Source organism: Lutjanus erythropterus, chromosome 21 (assembly GCF_056507025.1).
Source record: "Lutjanus erythropterus isolate fLutEry1 chromosome 21, fLutEry1.hap2, whole genome shotgun sequence".
Lineage (NCBI taxonomy): Eukaryota > Metazoa > Chordata > Actinopteri > Lutjaniformes > Lutjanidae > Lutjanus > Lutjanus erythropterus.
The window spans coordinates 11,743,911-11,760,620 of record NC_139337.1 but is presented as its reverse complement, the minus strand read 5'-3'; the positions used below and the strand labels follow the sequence as shown (position 1 = coordinate 11,760,620).

Here is a 16,710-nt window from a genome sequence, read left to right as displayed (position 1 = left end):
ATGAGGTTAGTTTTGGTTTCACATTGAAGTTGTGCGAATGCATGAAAGAACTATACATGACACACTTACTTCCTGTCATCACCTGTGTGAGTTGCATGTCCGTACTTGCATGTTGTCAATTCAGTTCAGTTCCCCTCTCTTTCATCCTTTTGGAAAATAAATGAAAGGTGTCGATACATTTGTGAATTTTTTCCAACTGACAATGTCAATTAAAGATTCAGTCTCCCTGTCCTCTCCCAATGTGCAACACGGTTTATTTTGTTTTGTTGCATTTGTTAAAAAATGGTCCAAAAGTGTGAACCATCACAAAAACTGTTTTCACAGTAGAACAAACCAAACCATAGTTTAATTTGATCTAGTTTGAGGCCACCTCTTTCCGACGGACCAAGGTCTGGCAGTGTGATCCTCAGAAGGTTTCACATCTGTAATTTTAGTTGGAATCAAACTGAAAAGTGTGAAAGTCCACACCAAACAAGTTAGGTTTGAATAGTCACAGGGCCTGTCGGAAATCTGCTGTAGCCGGCAAGCTAACAGATTACCAAACCAGGAACATTCTAGCACCAGTAAGTCAATAACTTTTATATCTGAGCTAGCTAGCTTGCTAACAATCTAACTGAGAAGAAAAGTAGCTTGGTCGCTAACAGGACTAATTAAACTCAGTGTAGTCGCAATATACATTAGCACCTTCGATTCCCCTCTCATAACTGTCTGTGAACCATGTCTCTTTTGTGGAGCAGTTAAGGAGGTTAAAGTGGAGATATGTAATATATTCACTTCACTAAATCAAAAAGTGACCATGATATGCCATCAGAGATTAAAGAAATATGATAAGTTGAAATAATGGCCTCCCCGACAACAAGTTCTCCTATTAAAATTCCATTCCAGTCTGGGACGTCTGTTTTTGTTTGCCCGTTTCTCATTTATTGTAGTTAAAAGTAATGCAGAATCTTTGCCGAATGGGTTAGTTTCTGCTTATGAGTCGTAAAAAATCTTTAATAATCTTTTAGAAGGAGTAGATTTTTATGAGGGTCAAGTTGAGCAATAAGTTCATGGAGTCTGGCAGACAGTCACTGAACTCCACAGTGTGTATTTTTGGAACAGTGGACAGACAATTGACAGAGTTATGAACAGCTGATAAACATATGGTTTAGGACTCGCTGTTTATCATTGTCCAAGTATAATGTTCACTTGTCTTCCACTTGTGTGTCTTCTGTCAGTTTCACTGCAGCCTGCCAGGCTGGCGAGGAGGAGGCAGGGGGAAACAACTTGTTTCAACTATAGATTGTATATTAAAAAGAGATTAAACCCACTTAATATACCATCTCTTGCTCCAACTTGCTGTTTGGACTGCAGTGTTCACTTTTGAATGGTAGGGTCTTGCATATAGCTCCTTTAACTAAAAGTAGTGGTGTAGCTATGATAGCTTTCTCAATCTAACGCTTTACTCCATCAAAAGTGAGCACTGTCAAGATGGTTTGCAGTTGGTCAGTGGTCCAAATTTGGAATGAACTGATTCAACTGACATTAATATATTTCACCACAATATTTGACTTTTTTAAACCCTGGTGTAACTGAACCAGAAGTTAGGTATCATAACTGGGTCTCTCATAACTATAGTAGTGTCTCTGTTATTCTAACACAGTTCCTGCACAGGTTTGATAACCAAATAAAGCACAGTCAGATCTAAGATTAAGACCTAAATTTAAGATCACAGGAGACGAGAGCTTCATCATCAGAGCACCTACACATTCCTCATTGGCACTCATTTTGAGTTGACGGGTGCTGATTACAGTGCTTTGTCTCCTCATAAAGCTGATGTAGCTCAGGGGCGGGTGTATCAGAAGTGTGAAATTCAATTTGACGGTAAGGGATTTATGTAAGCATCAGTGTAGTCTTCATTTTTACACTCTCAGAGTTGAATTAGCAGAACATCAGGGTAGAGTGGGCCAAGACCTCAATCTAGACACGTGCCTTTTGCAGTTGTTCCATTCAATTTCAATTGTTTTTTAAAATGTATTAAATTTATTTGAATGCATGTTGCTGTCTCAACCTCAGTTTGACAGTTAAGGTAAGAAACAAGTTGGTGGGAAGTGGCAGTATTGTCCCTTACAGCTGTCGAGGCTATAAACCAGTCACACTCGGCTGAGATAACTCTGCTCTGTCACATGAATGGCTGCACGCATGCACACACGCACACACACACGCACACACATACTCACACACTCACAAAAGAACCTGCCATCTGCTTACACGACCAGGGCACGTCCCTCTGGGAGTGACAGACCTGGGCAAGCGATCAAATCTCTCCTCATCCCTCTCGTGTTTAACTCCTCTCCGCTGCTGCCCCTCCCTCCTCCTCCTCCTCTTCCCTGTTGTACCAGGAGTTGAAGGGCAGGACAAGTGATGGCAGCTCCTCGCTCTCCCGGTCTCTTTTTATTTTTCCAGCAGCAGTTGGCCTCCTTTTCTTCCTCATGGCAACAGCGATGCTAGATGTGGAGGCTGAACAGGAAGTGGGAGGTGCACGTCTTTGATGAATGAGAGGATGGTGACATTAAGGTTGAATAGGGAAGAAATGTGAATGAGTTTCCATACAGGTAGTGAGTTATAGTGAGAATTATGGGTAAGATGTAGAAGGCGAGTTACACAGAGAGGTGGTGAAGGGCTGTAAATGGGGAGATGTCGAATTCAGGACTTTTATTTGCAGTCAGAGGAAGCCATGCAGGATCACAGAATACATTGTGGGAAGAAAAGGGGTAGGATGAGCCTGTTGTTGAGGATCAAATCACTCTTACAGTTTTAGACATCTAGCTCTTGTTTCTGTTCTTTTCCATAGTGTGAAGGTCATGGTATAGCAGGGACAAAAATGCCTGCTGTTTGCACATGTTCCTCAGATCATCAATATTAATGTTTTCAACTCATAGTAATTTCTCTTGAATTATCAACAGCTTAAACTTCACTGGATATTTTTTGGCTCAGTATCTAATGAAAGGTATTTAAGCAGTCTGTGACTAATTATAAATAATAAAGACAGATCATGTATAAGCATAGAAAAGTGTAATTGCTGTCATGTAGTCAGCGTGTTTTTTTTTTTTAAATTCCCTGTGGACAAATCACTGTTTTCTCACTAAGCTTTGAACATAATGACTTCCCACTCTTTTGAAGAGAACAGCTGACTTCCTGTTTACACATGCAGAGAGAAAAGAAAGCCCTTGTAATACAGTACATGATAATGCAGCCAAGAACAGCACTCCAAATATCGCAGTCATAATTACACTGAACTTCCTCTCAGAAACATGATACATAAACGTGGTGTAACTACAATCTAAGAATATAGTGGTACACAAAAGGAAATGTGGTTGAATATGTGTCAAATACTGAGTTGCATCAAGGGAATTATAGGATCCACTGTTTTTTTATCTTGATCCATACAAGGGCTCCAGACTTTTCCACTGGAAGCACTCTTACTTTCTCAGTTGGTCGCACCAGTTTCTTTTTCTTTTCTTTTTTTTCTGGGAAAGCATGGTTTTATTATTTTTTTGCTTTGCATGCTTTACACCTAAATAATAACAATAATAATAATTATTATTATATTATTATCTTTGTTAAATGACATTTTATTAACTGAATGAAGGCCAAAGACACACTGCACACATAAAAACCAAAATGGACAATCATTTTATGAGTCAAGAATGTCAAAATACACACCGATTACTGATTTCGCCCGTTTTAGACATTGACAAAATCAGAAACGCACAATGGTGCACTTCTGAAACGCTGTTGGTGGAGCATGAAGCAATGCGAAGGATGGTTTAAAACTGCGTTATCAATGCAGCGTGCCCAGTGGAGTCAAGGCGCAAGGTTATTATTATTTGTGAGGGAGGCTAAAAGAAAAGTTTTTCATCCAGACTTAAAAGTAAATCAATTAAATCTTTGGAACTATATTAATACTTGGTCAGTACTTTTGATAAAATTCATTAATCCAGGCTGAAGCTAGGCAGCTACCCCACGTTACAGCTGCTTCCCATTAAAGCAGTGCCGTCAATGCTAGAAAACTTAACACAGGTTAAAAAGAAACGCATCATCAAAATGTTTCTCCCCACATGAAGGCAAAGAGGTAGCCTAGATTTTTAACTCACACACTCTCAGTGGCATTTGCGATAATTGTGGTTGCAGTCTGGAGCCCTGACTGGAGATTAAAAGGTAATGAATTGACTTTTTCTTTAATGCAGTGACTTCATGGACAGTCAGTACTGAATTGCTGGATTTACCCCTTTAAGGACACTCAGACAGGCTCTTCAGACACCTTTGTTCTTAGATGGAAACCAGTAGACTAGGCTGTGTTTCTTTAAGGCCTTGGAGTATGCAGATTTAAATGGAGCCAATCACCACACCAGCTGAGCTGCCTGATTACACTCCTGTTCTTTGGTTTAAAGTATACTAATCAGTAAAATTGGCGGCTGTAGAGACTGGGCCTCGACAGCACATGGGGGACTGCTGGTCTAACATGTGAGACCACCTGAAGATTGCCACATGATGGAAACAAATATAGGCTAGTGGTTTAGTAGCTAAAATTAGAGTTAGACTGAAAGAACCCAAATCTGCCATGCTTAATTTGTTTACCATAATGTGAGTGTGAGTGTGTACGCATTTGCATGTTTGTCTGCATGTCCATCTGACTGCGAGTTGTCCAAATGCTTACATAACTGCAGAGTGCTCTGGCTCCACTAATCTGGGATGTATTTCAGGGGATTTAATTCAGGCAGTGAATGGGATCTCTTGTGCAGACCGCAGATCAGTTCTGCAGACTGAGAGATGTCTAGCAGAGAAGTGTTCCCTCTTAATCCTCTGATCAGCTAGTGTGTCAACCAGTTTTCTGGTCTAACTTTCTTTATTTCTCTGTTTAATTGCTCACTATAGCCAGACTCCTTCAATTAAATGATTGGTTGCTCATTTACTTCTTTAATCCTCTTTCCATTCGGCGACTTTTAAACCATTTGTCGAGTCATTTAATCATTCATGCACATGCCTATAACTCCTGAATGTTTACAGTCGCTTTCGAGGTCATTATTTATATATGCCAGCATTACACATTGATAGTTTTCATGAATGAGGGGTTGGGGGGTTGCTTGTCACTTTTGCATCTTTCATATCGCAGTCATCTATTCCTGCATCTGTTGGCCCCAATCAACACATGGCAACTCATCCTTGTTTTCACAGTTACACAGCGTGTTATTCATGCGTCGTCATTTGCTTAATTATTCATGCACACAACCCACACGTTTGCCTTCCCTCTACCTCTTTCCTCTCTGCTCTGTTTTCCTCTGTATGTCTCTTGCTGTCTTTCTCTCATGCAAGTCATGAATGTGAAATGACATAGAAGCATGTGGGCCTCCATTTGTGAAGACATTTTTATTTTTTATCACTACAGTCTATATACTTTCTTCCCTTGCGCTTTTTATTTTCTGTTTTATTCATTTTAACATATCGTATTATGCTTTGGTGAGCTGAATCCCTGAACTTTGCAGGGTTAAACTCTATCCAGTGATTTTCACATGTCCTCATCGTTTTTCATTGTGTTTCTCTCTTCACCTCATGTGTTCTTTTTTCCCTCTTCACTTCTCACCTCCTCCTTTGCCCTTGTGCTTTCAGTTACAGGTGAAAAAGTTAAATTTGGCTTAAACATTTAGCTCTCCTTGAGGCTTAGGTGGCTGGTTTGCTGTTACTGGCACAGTAATAATTAAATAGCTTCACACTTAATTTGCATCCATTTTTACACCCTTAGATATTTTCAAGTCTTACCCATATAAACTAGTTTTCTTGCTCACTACATCCCACCTCATTTAGGACTAATTTCATTAGGAGAGACTGCAGTTAAGATTTGGGAATTAGTCTGAATACTTCCACAGTAGTGGGACTTGTGTAATGATTACCAGATGGCAGGCAAACTGCCTAATGGCAGAGGTGTAAGATAAGCCTGTGCTGTCCGATTCTCAGCACCACAGTGACACTGATGGACAGTCAAACCCTAAGCTAAGTTTAGGCTTGTTGCTGTAGCTTCATATTTACATAGAATGGTATCAATTAATTTTGGGTGATATCTTAAAATTTTCCAGTTGGTGATGTGGTGTGATTGTGTCCCGGTGTTTAGCTGGGATATGTTAGCGTTGTTACATATGCTATGTACATTCACCATGTACATAAATAAACAAAATAAACTCACTAAATGTCAAGAGAGAAAATATTCTTACACTTATATTCCTTTTTAAATGGAAAATATGATTGTACTGAATAAAATTTTTTTTCTTTTGCTGAACTAAGACGAGATCAGTTTCCTTGTTAACTTATCGTAAAACACTCTTCAGTTTTTTAAAAGTCACCAAAACCATTTTGGTTCGTCTTTGCACTGTTCCTACAGCCACGAATTTTGGTTTGGTCTAAATAAATCCTCAATTCACTGCGTTAGATGTGAAAATATTCTGCCTTGATCCTGTTTTCCTCTCGCTTGTTCTTTGGCTCAGTGGGTGTGTATCCTGCCATGTGTCCCTGATCAGTGGCTCTTACTCTTTCCTCTGAGGCAGACCATTAAATCAGCAAAACGCTGACAAAAAAAACGCCCCAGAAAGAAACAACTGACAATGGACACAGTCATCTTCATCTAGAAAGCAAATAAGAATATTTTCCAAAATTTCAACCTACTCCTTTAAGAGATTTGGTTACAGTTACTGAGTTTAAACTTGTGCATTTTCATTTTCCTCGTGCATTGCTTTGCATTTGTTGCAGTGTGTTTACAGTTATTTGTTGCTCCAAACATCACAATATATTGTTTTCTAGTAGAGTATGACAAGGTATGGTTCAAATGACACCATTTTCCTCTATGAATGTAGTCCAAAAAGGTGAAATTTCTAGTTTCTAATAGTACATGTTATGTTAACAGATATATCCCTCTGACTTCCTTCAGGGCCTCCCGATAAGATTCCCCAGCCCACCAAGCCTTTGCCGACGGCACCCCCTCCCCGCTCCCATCCTCCTTCAGACCCTCGCAAGCCAGACAGGCAGACACGACCTCCGAGGCTGCCCCCAGGAGATCGACCATCCCACCCCAACGCTAAACCCAACATCTGCGACGGAGGCTTCAACACCCTCGCCATACTGAGGAGAGAAATGTTTGTCTTCAAGGTAAGTGAAGAGGCTGTGATATCAAAACAAACCTGGGGCATTTTCACATTTTGTTTGTGTTTTTTTTTTAACCCTGGAGCTGTTTTACCCCAGACTTGGATCTCTTAACTGCAAGAGAGCTCAGCAATCAGTCTTTGCAGACCAAACAAACTTGTGAAACCTTGATGGAAGAGTAGTTTCCTACCATATTTCCAAACCAACAATATATGCCTGAAGAGAGTCCTTGCCTGCATGAGATTTCTGGCTATAATGTTTAATCGGCTGATACTGGCAACAAAAGAACAACTCCCTTGATCCCTTGATTCAGACCAATGGAAATGGCCCGTGGGTTTGAAAACACCCCGCAGAGAGCTTGCTGGGGAGCTTGCTTAAGGATTACTTGAATATACAGAGGGTGGGCGCTTCCCTAATCTGCTTCATGTTGTGTCTGTGCATAATGTAGAAGTGGCTCACGTGGATGCAGAATAAAGTAGTTGGGTGAGTTTGGGGTTTTTCTTGGAAGTTTTCTATGTTTTTCTAGAAAAGTTGTGTGAAATTGTTAGATAGAATTGCTAGAGATAAGATTTACACTGTGGTTATAACATGAGACTGTCATTACACTGCCATGACACATTAAGAAGTTTTTATGAATGTTTATGACTGTTGTCATTAAGTGCCTATTGGATCAATTATGCAATTTTTAGTGATTACTCAACATTATTTGAGATGTCTTTGTTATGATAACACAACATTATCAAACACTGACCGTCATGAGACCATTATAAGTGTGCCATGAATGTTTTCCTCAAGTAAAGGGGTACATGTTGGACCTGTCATTAAGTTTCAGCGAGATATCTCCTTAACTACTTCAATCATCGGCTCCAGAAAAATTATTGATTAAGACTTTTTAAAAACAGACTGCATCCAGAAGACATTAAAACTTGTCTTGTCTCTCGTCTTGGTTAATGTCAAAAGACAGACATCTCAAACAATGTCAATTTTGTATTAAAAATGATCATGACAGGTTTCATGACATAGTTATAACTGTGTAATGACTTTTTCACACACCTTCTCGTTACCAACTTTCCTCAATTATCTTAAACCAGTGCCTGTGTATTTTATTACATAATTGAAGTGGCTATTATGTCTAAAAACAGCTCTTTCTAGGTTATTGGGGGGCAGTTATGCAGGAATTTGGACAAAATTAATATTGTGCTCAGAAGAAACACGGTGCACAGTGAAGCACAGTTTTCATTCCCAATAAAACTCAGCCTGGTTTTCATTCCAGTGCGAGAGAAAAAAGTACACATGTCCCTTAATGCATCTTTATCCTTGGTCTAAGCTTGTGAGCACAAGACCTTGGCAACATGGAGTAAGGAATAGAGAAAAACCTTGGGGCAACACAAAGCTGTCCTGTGTTCTCCACAGAAAGGAGAAAGAGTGCCTCTGATGCTTTCTGCGAGTGTGACTGTATTTTTCTGGGACTATAAATAGATAGTATTCAATGGTTAAATAAGAGGCTTGTGGAGCCAGGGGGAAAAACCCTTTCTGTCCTCTCTGCCACCCCTCTCTGAGTGTGTTCTTTAAACCTGAACAAATAAATCTTTGGAGCAGAGCTGCTACCTGTGAAGGTGTTTCACCAAAATTAGACTCAAAGCTCACACTGTCTCTGTTTTCTGGCAGAAACAACATTGGCTTGTTACAATAGTCTAAATACACCCCTAGTTTCTTTCACGTGGTGTCTGCTGTAGCTCCTGTCACCCGTCATTACTCCCAGGGCAGCAGCCCAGTCTGATGGAGTGATGAGGATCATGGGATTTCTGCAGTGCTCAGAGGTATTGTGGAGACAAAAAGGACGTTCAGCAATCAGACAACCTTTTTATGAGTTTAGGAAGTGAAGGATACAAGGCCAGCTGGGCTCTGAAACAGCTCTAGTGTATCTGTGGGTTTGAAATTGAATTTGCGTGCGACAAATTGTCTTGGCACCACTTTTTAAAAATTAATTTCTGTAGTGTAAGCACGCCAGCCCCTCTACTTCTCTTTGTCATAACTAATCAAACATCACTTCGATGTTGTTTACCTCTAACCTGTTTTTATAAACCAGAATCAAATACATTTTACTATGGCCTTCTTTCAGAAAGAGTAGTTCTTTCAACAACCACCAGCTGATATACAGATAATTGTCCCCTTAGAAGGTTTATTTTTTAAGGATTATTGTTTTGTTTTGTGATCTAGGCCATTTCCACAAATGTGATCACTTAACTGATGTTAGGTTTATTGCAAACATGTATCAGAAAAGCATATAATGGATTTGGTGCCATGCCAGTGCACGAAAAATGAGCCTGCTGTTGTACCTCATCCAATCTGACAGACTGCCTAATGAAAGCAAAACCTGAAATGTATGATTGAGCTGTCCATGCTGACACAGTAATAGGACATTTCTGAAACTTTCAACCCCCCAAATATTAAATGCGTGTCGTGTATTTTTGCATGTATGACTTGACTCATTTACATTTCCTCTTTTAAAAGCTGTTTTATAGTTGATAGTTTGATAGAGTGTAGAAATAAACAGGAAAAGTGAAGAGAGAGAGAAAACACTGACTGGCTGAAATCAAACAAGCAGCGTTTCAGTTTTATTAATGCGATTAATGAAAATAGGTTGGAGGTGAATTAAGTGCGCAAAACTTAACAAAGGTAGGACTGGGGGAAGCAGTTTTTAGAAAAGCGGTACATTGGTTAGCCTGTAAGTCAAGTCAAGTCAGTTTTTATTCATATGGAGCCAAATCATGAAAGAAGTTACCTCAGGCCACTTTCAATTACAGAGACCCAGCAATTACCATCATGAGCAAGCACTAAGACATCAGTAGTGAGGAAAAACATCCTTTTAACAGGCAGAAACCTCTAGCAGAACCAGGCTGTAGGGTGGCCAGCCATCTGCCAGGAGAGAGAAGGGAAAGAGAATATTCATCACTTCTAGTTAGGTAGGTGTTAGGCTACTAGGATGCACTTAGGATTCATATTTTCTATAATACCACAGTTGCTGAAATGTGATGTTTTGTGGCCAGGGAGCAGCTTTTTAGCATCTGAGTGTAAAAGCGACAACAAATATTTTAGTTAACAGGAATTTATCTAAATCTAATTGCTACGATTTCTTTTGTTTGGAACTTTTATAATTAGAGAAAATAAAGAAAAAGTTTGTAGAGTAGAAACATTATCTGTACAACTTTAGCTTAGTTTACTGCCACAGTCCTCAGTCTTGTGTGCTAAATGAGCCTCTAAGCACTCTTTAAAGGCCGCTCCGCAGGGGCCACCCATGTACAGTAAAATGCTGTTCAGCATAAACTGCATGGCTCCCCCTCTTTGTTTAAACTCTCCACTTATTACAGCCAGCTTTCCAATTAATACTGTAAATGAAATGTACATAATTAACCCCCAAGCAATGAGGGGCAATGAAGTATGGCAGTATGGCTCTTTAGTAGTGCTGTATTCTGTTTGTGCTCAGTAGATGAGTTGAATTACATGTTAAGGTAAGGACATAACCTGATGAGCCCTATTTAAGAATTGTGTATATTGTGAAAAATGAAAGAGATTAGAAAGAATTAAAAGAGTGAAGTTGAATAAATGGGATTATCTGTAATTGCTTGGCTTAAGTGGGCACCAGCACTGATGTGAAGGCGACTGTTTGCTCCATCATTTCGATGGCTGTGATGAATGTTTCTCTCTGCTGGCCTTTAAATGTAGTAGCAGCTCCCATTTTTCCGAACGTATAGAGGAGTGTAGGGGAAGGACTGACAGAGAGAGGTGATTTGTTGCAGAACACGTGTAAGCGCAGTTGTAAATCCACTACGTTCCCATCATTAGGACCACCAGTAACATTATGACTCATGAAGATTTGCTCACCCTCTTGCATGATCCACGTCTCAGCCAGTGAATCAGAAGTGTTTAGTAAAGTGAAATCAATAAGGGATCACAGGTTTGACTTGGATTCACTCTGTAAGTGTGTTTCACAGGAGGAGCAGGTGGTCCTAATATTTCTTGATTCTCAGCGAATGTCGGGCCAATTTTCTCAGTGAAAGACTGAGGTATCATGTTAATGCTTTCTTTTCTCCTGGTAGAAGAAGCTGCCCAACTGTAAAACGGTTGATCTGGAATCATAATTAGAGATGTTTGTGTTAGTCAAGAGTTTGATATATTCCCTTTAGAGCATGCCAAGGTCTACGTATTAGACTGAAAGCTGGTTAAAATGATGGTTGACCGAACAGGAATGATTTACAGCTTGTACTTACTTCTTGTTTCAGTTTTATTAGAATTTTGTCTCTTGTTACTGTCATTTATAAGGGTGGTTCCTTCTTTTTTCTAATGATTATTCGAATGATTGTCCGCTTGGTTACTTCATGCTGTAGGTCCATTCAGCCTGCGCGGCTTGGCTATACTCACCGTCCCCACTTGATTGTTTTGGAAGAGCTGAGTCAAGTCAATGCCAAGTCATTATAGCAGAGATCTCAGCGGTCTCACAGCCCCCGAGGTCCACAGGTGGTCCAGCAATGTAGAGTTGGGGGCTTTAGAGGGAAGACTTTACGAGAGTTTATCTGGTGAAATACACTGGGAGCAGTGAGGCTGCATTAATACTGTTGAAACTTATTACACTTTGGGTGAAAGTGATTCATTATGTGCTTTTGTTTTCTCTTACAAAAATTATGACCCATATCAGGCTTTTGCGAAACAACCAAAGAGCCACATTGTCAGCACTTTAACACACTTCAAATGAGTGAAACATGTTGCTTCCAAGAATATCATAGTCAGTTGCATTTGTACAGTTACAGAAGAGCCTTCATTCATGCCACATCTCTGAGGACTAAGTCTGTCAAAACTCTGTATATGATTATTCCTGCTTGCTTGTGTCCTGCCTTTGAAAGCACACTGAAGTCCACAGATTTGTAGATTGTATCCACAGCCATTTACATGTAAATCAAATATTTTTTTCCTCAATTCACATGGATATTTGCAATATACAGGATGCCAGCAAGTTTTTTTTATGTGCTTTTTAAGTGTTTCTCTGTTTCCACCTTAATTAGACCCCCCAGTCTCTTAAATGTCCACTTCTCTCAAACACCACACCTCCAATTTGTTACGCACGCTTTCTGTTAAAAAACATTTTAAGTTTAAAGCCAAATTTTAACCTGATGACATCATCAGGGTTATTTTTTCAAACTCAAGAAAGCCGCTTTACGAGCCACAGGAGACATTATACAACTGTTTCTTTTACAGGCTGAGTAATAATCCTTGTGACCTCTTTAACTTCAGTGATAATGTTGCAGTCAACAATAAAGGAGGTAAAAGGTTAATACTTAAGTTGTTATAACTTTCAAATTTTGGATTGAACTTCAATAAGTAAGCCTGAATGACGCAGTTATAGTAGTCGTCTTTCAGCCTTCTTTGATTATAATCAAGAAGACGAATGACAAGAACACCAGATGTGTTTTCACAGCTGAAGGATCTGTTTTCTATTGCACATGTACAGTAGGTGTAATAAGGTAAAATGCACAAAACATATTGATTTTTGAGTGTATAGCTCTGTATTGTTCCCAACAGAGCTGAGAATTGCCTGATTTATTCAAGGCACGTTAATCTACAAAGGCAGGTTAGGAGTCATGCTTGTTAAGGTGGTAGTTTTACGGTCGATCATTTTTCTCTCAGAACGGTGAGAGAGGGTCGCTCAGGGTTCACTGTGCATAAAAGTGTATGACCATGTAGATCCAGTGTCGCCAGTAAATGCCTCACTAGAATTACACAGCTACCATTTTTATGAATGCAGCCAGTACAGGTTCAACTTTCTATGAACCCTCAAACCATATGGTATCCCATTGGACATATACTGTATATGCATGTATGTATACATGAACAGGGCTTTTCTCCGTATTTTTACCTTGCTGCTGTACCAAAAATGTACTGAACTGTGACCTCATCGCATATACTGTCAGACAATGACCAGACAGCAAGTTTCCAAGAGTCTACTCATTTCCCATCAGAGTCAGAGTGTAGTAAAACATGGACATATAGTTTAAGACACCATCCAGCAGACGTTTAGAAGTCTGGATTTGAGCTCATGGCTCGCTGCTCTGTTGTCAGTTTGTAGAGTCTGAAAATCCAAACAGGGATTTAGGGTTTTAGGCCAAATATTCCCTAAAACTACTTCTCCAGAAGCCTTAATATTTTTTCCATTGGCCTCCATAAACTTTACAGACATTTAAGGCCAGTTAAAGACATTTAAAGGTCCACTGTTCGCTACAACCTTTATGTGAAAGCTTAAAAGAATACACATTTTGGAAAGCAATGGTTGTATCCATTGTTTGGATCAATGCTTGAACGCTTCATGGTCATTTTATTGAGTTTACTGCTCTCATTTATTAGTGCCTAATTATGATGCATGGTTCGCCTGCTCCAAAGATTATGGCCTCACACTACTGCATAGTCACAGCCAGAGCCATTTGCACTGCCTACAGTCAGGTATAACAGAAAAAAAAATACACTTCCCGTATCAGTTTATTGCCCAGCTCATCCTGAGACATTCTATAATAGAGGAAACTGTCACCCCCCCTGTGTCCCTCCTCCTTCCTCCTCCTCTTCAGCTACCCCTAAGTTCACTGAGAGTCCTTCCTTCCTTGATGTGGATAGATTTAGAGCAGGGGATTCTGGGACGCCGGAGGGTGCCTCGCTGTTCAGGATTGGCCACTTGGCCGCTGATGTTTGAGACATGCTTTGATTCCGACATCCATTAATGAGAACACAGTGGCCAAGTGGGCAGTGAGCTGTCCACTCATGTCAGTGTCTTTCTCTTTTGCGTTACTGGAAGGAAAGAATTGGAGAGTCCTGGAATGACAGGAAGTCTGAGTAGACTCAGACGATGATATTTTAAAAAGAAAGGTTTTTTTAAGTGCCATCAATTCAAGTTTTGTCACACAACTAAAAAAATCAGTCCAAACATTTTGCTGTGTCTTTTCCAGATGCTTTAAGATACTTGAACACCCTACACAAGAGACAGTTAGCTTAGCATAAAGATTGGGTGGATGGGGAAACAGCAAGCCTAGCTCTGTCCAAAATTAACTAAATCCACCTACTAAAACCTCTAAATTGTACTAATTAGCAGCTTATATATCATTTGTTTAATTTGTGCACTCACAGAAATGTTAAAACTAGGTTAGCTTCCATGCTTCTGGTTGTTATGTTAGCCATCTCTTGGCCCTAGCTTCACGCTTACTGTAATGACGTGAGAGTGATATTGATCTTAGCCTCTAACTCTCTGCAAGTATTTCCCATATGGGCGGACTATTTTTCTAAGTCTAGGCACGTGCTTTCCCCTCAGAGTGTAAAATAAGGGAGCCGCAGAGGATACTTAAGGCACACGGGGCTTATCTCCTCTGTGGTGGACACAGCTGTCATCTGCTGTGAATCTTCATTAGAGATAAATGTTATTGTTTTTGTGGCTTTGCAATTATTACCTCTCGGGAATACAAGATTTATATTCTCAAGAAACCCACATTCTTGGCCATAAACTATGCTTGTTTTGAACCACAGATTTCTAGATAATTCATCTAAAAATGGTAGCAAGTTTTTGTTTCTATTGTATTTTTTATATTAATTTGAATATATGTTTATTTTAAATGTTAAAACATACAGATGAACCAAAAATTGTGATAGCAGCATGGGCATTTAAGCTGAACCACAGCCATCTTGGCTGACAGTTTATCCAGTTGTTTTAGTGATGTGAGGTACAAAAGCTTTATTTAGGATGTTTTGTCGTAACACTGTCTTCTGCGCTTGATGTTTCACCTGTTGAACACCCCTCTGCACGCTTATATGTGTAATTCAACTGCCTGAATATTACACTCTGCTTTGCTGACATTTATTGGATTAGGAAATTTTGCCACACGTACAAACTAAAGCTGCCATATTAGAATGAGCAGTAATGAAAAGAAACAGCTGCAGGTTAAGAAAGTTGAACCAGTGCTTATTGCTGTAGTGACTGCATTAATGTGATTTGGAGAAGTTTTGTTCCAGCCTATGAGGTAGCTTTCAACACATGAGAAAACACACAAATACACAACTGCACACATGCTAAAAAAGCCGGTCTTCTGCAGTTATTTTCTTCTGTGAAATAGAGTCGATTTTGCCAAGAAATCCTGATAAACACTGCGGATCTCGGGCTTCAAGCCTAATCCTCATCCCCTCTGAATTATTTACACCTGCATTCTGCTCTCAGTGAAGCCAAGCGAGTGTGTGCGTCACATTAAGCGAGTGAGAGGTCAGCAACACTGCCATCCTAACACCGCTGTCTGTCATATTCTCACCTCTTCACTCAACACAAACACACGTGGCAGCTGCAGATGCTCACCCAGGGTTGACTTGGATGTCGGAAGTCTTTTTGTGTCTTTCAGTAGTTGTTTCATGTCTTTTTGTAGTTAATTTTTGTTACTTTGTTGTTTTTTTAGCATCTTTGGAGTTGTTTTTGTGTCTTTATAGTTGTTTTGTATCATTTTATGTATTTGTGTTGTTTTATTTCCCCTGGTAGTTGAAGTTTGAAGAGTTTTGTCATGTTGTTGTTACTTGTTTATCTTTAGTTGTTTTATGTTTCTTTGTAGTTGTTTTAGTCCTCTTTAGAGTTGTTTGCATATTTTTTGTCTTTTTGTAGTTGTTTTATATCCCAGTGGTCACTTTACTTTGCTTTGTAGTAATTTTGCTTCTCTTTATGACTGTTTACGTCTCTTTTTAGTCATTTTAAGTCTCTTTCTGTCACTTGATTAGCTTTCCAACAAGAAATGTTAATAGTCGCTTCAAACAGAGGCTCTGACCCAGGGTTTAGGCCCATTCAGTAATACTTCCATGGTCATTATGGCCTTCAGGTTTTGCGATTTATCTTTCACACTTGATCTGTCTACAAATACCTGTTCATTGAAGTATTATTTAAATGCAAAGCAGTTACCATCATTTATCTGTTCCAAAGCTGAAAGTTGTTTGTCAGCTCAGCAGGCGAGTAACCTCCTGATGCAGTGTTGTGTTGTACAGTTTTAACTTTGAGCTCACACATCTCTCAGGGTAATATCTGCAGTTTGCGTTCCGCTTCACAAACTTTCCCCTTTCCACTGACAAAAACTCATCGGCAGGGACAGTTTGTTAATACTGTCGAGCAGTCCAGAATTCATATTCCTATACAGAGCATAATTCAACCTTATTGCTCTGCATGCATTATCATGCGCCATGAGACAGTATGCGTGACAAACCCTGAACTGCCCTTTCTCTCAAAGCGGAAAACATGAACGATTTGAGGTATAATATTTCCAACTTCTGCTAAGACTAAACTTGTTGTGATTATTCTAGACCTTCCTGTAATTGCAAAGTGCCGTCTGAAATCTTCTACAAGTGAAGTCTGCTCGCCTGAGCTTTATTTTCAGAGTGGGAGTGGGACGGCAGGGCGGGAGACAGAACATTTTCTCTTTTATAAAGTCAAAAGGATTCAAATGGGTTGGATTTCACAGTTTGATCTGTTTTCAATTACTG

General features: G+C 39.6%; 1 protein-coding gene across 2 annotated transcripts in view; it reads left to right on the top strand.

The window, feature by feature from the left end:
* mmp16a (matrix metallopeptidase 16a (membrane-inserted)) overlaps positions 1–16,710 on the top strand; it is a 93,739-nt gene that overhangs the window by 57,559 nt on the left and 19,470 nt on the right. For both annotated transcript variants that reach the window (XM_084710336.1, XM_084710335.1), the window contains one exon: positions 6,959–7,176. In XM_084710336.1, the coding sequence (XP_084566462.1) occupies positions 6,959–7,176 (218 nt within the window). The remainder of the gene's footprint in view (positions 1–6,958; positions 7,177–16,710) is intronic.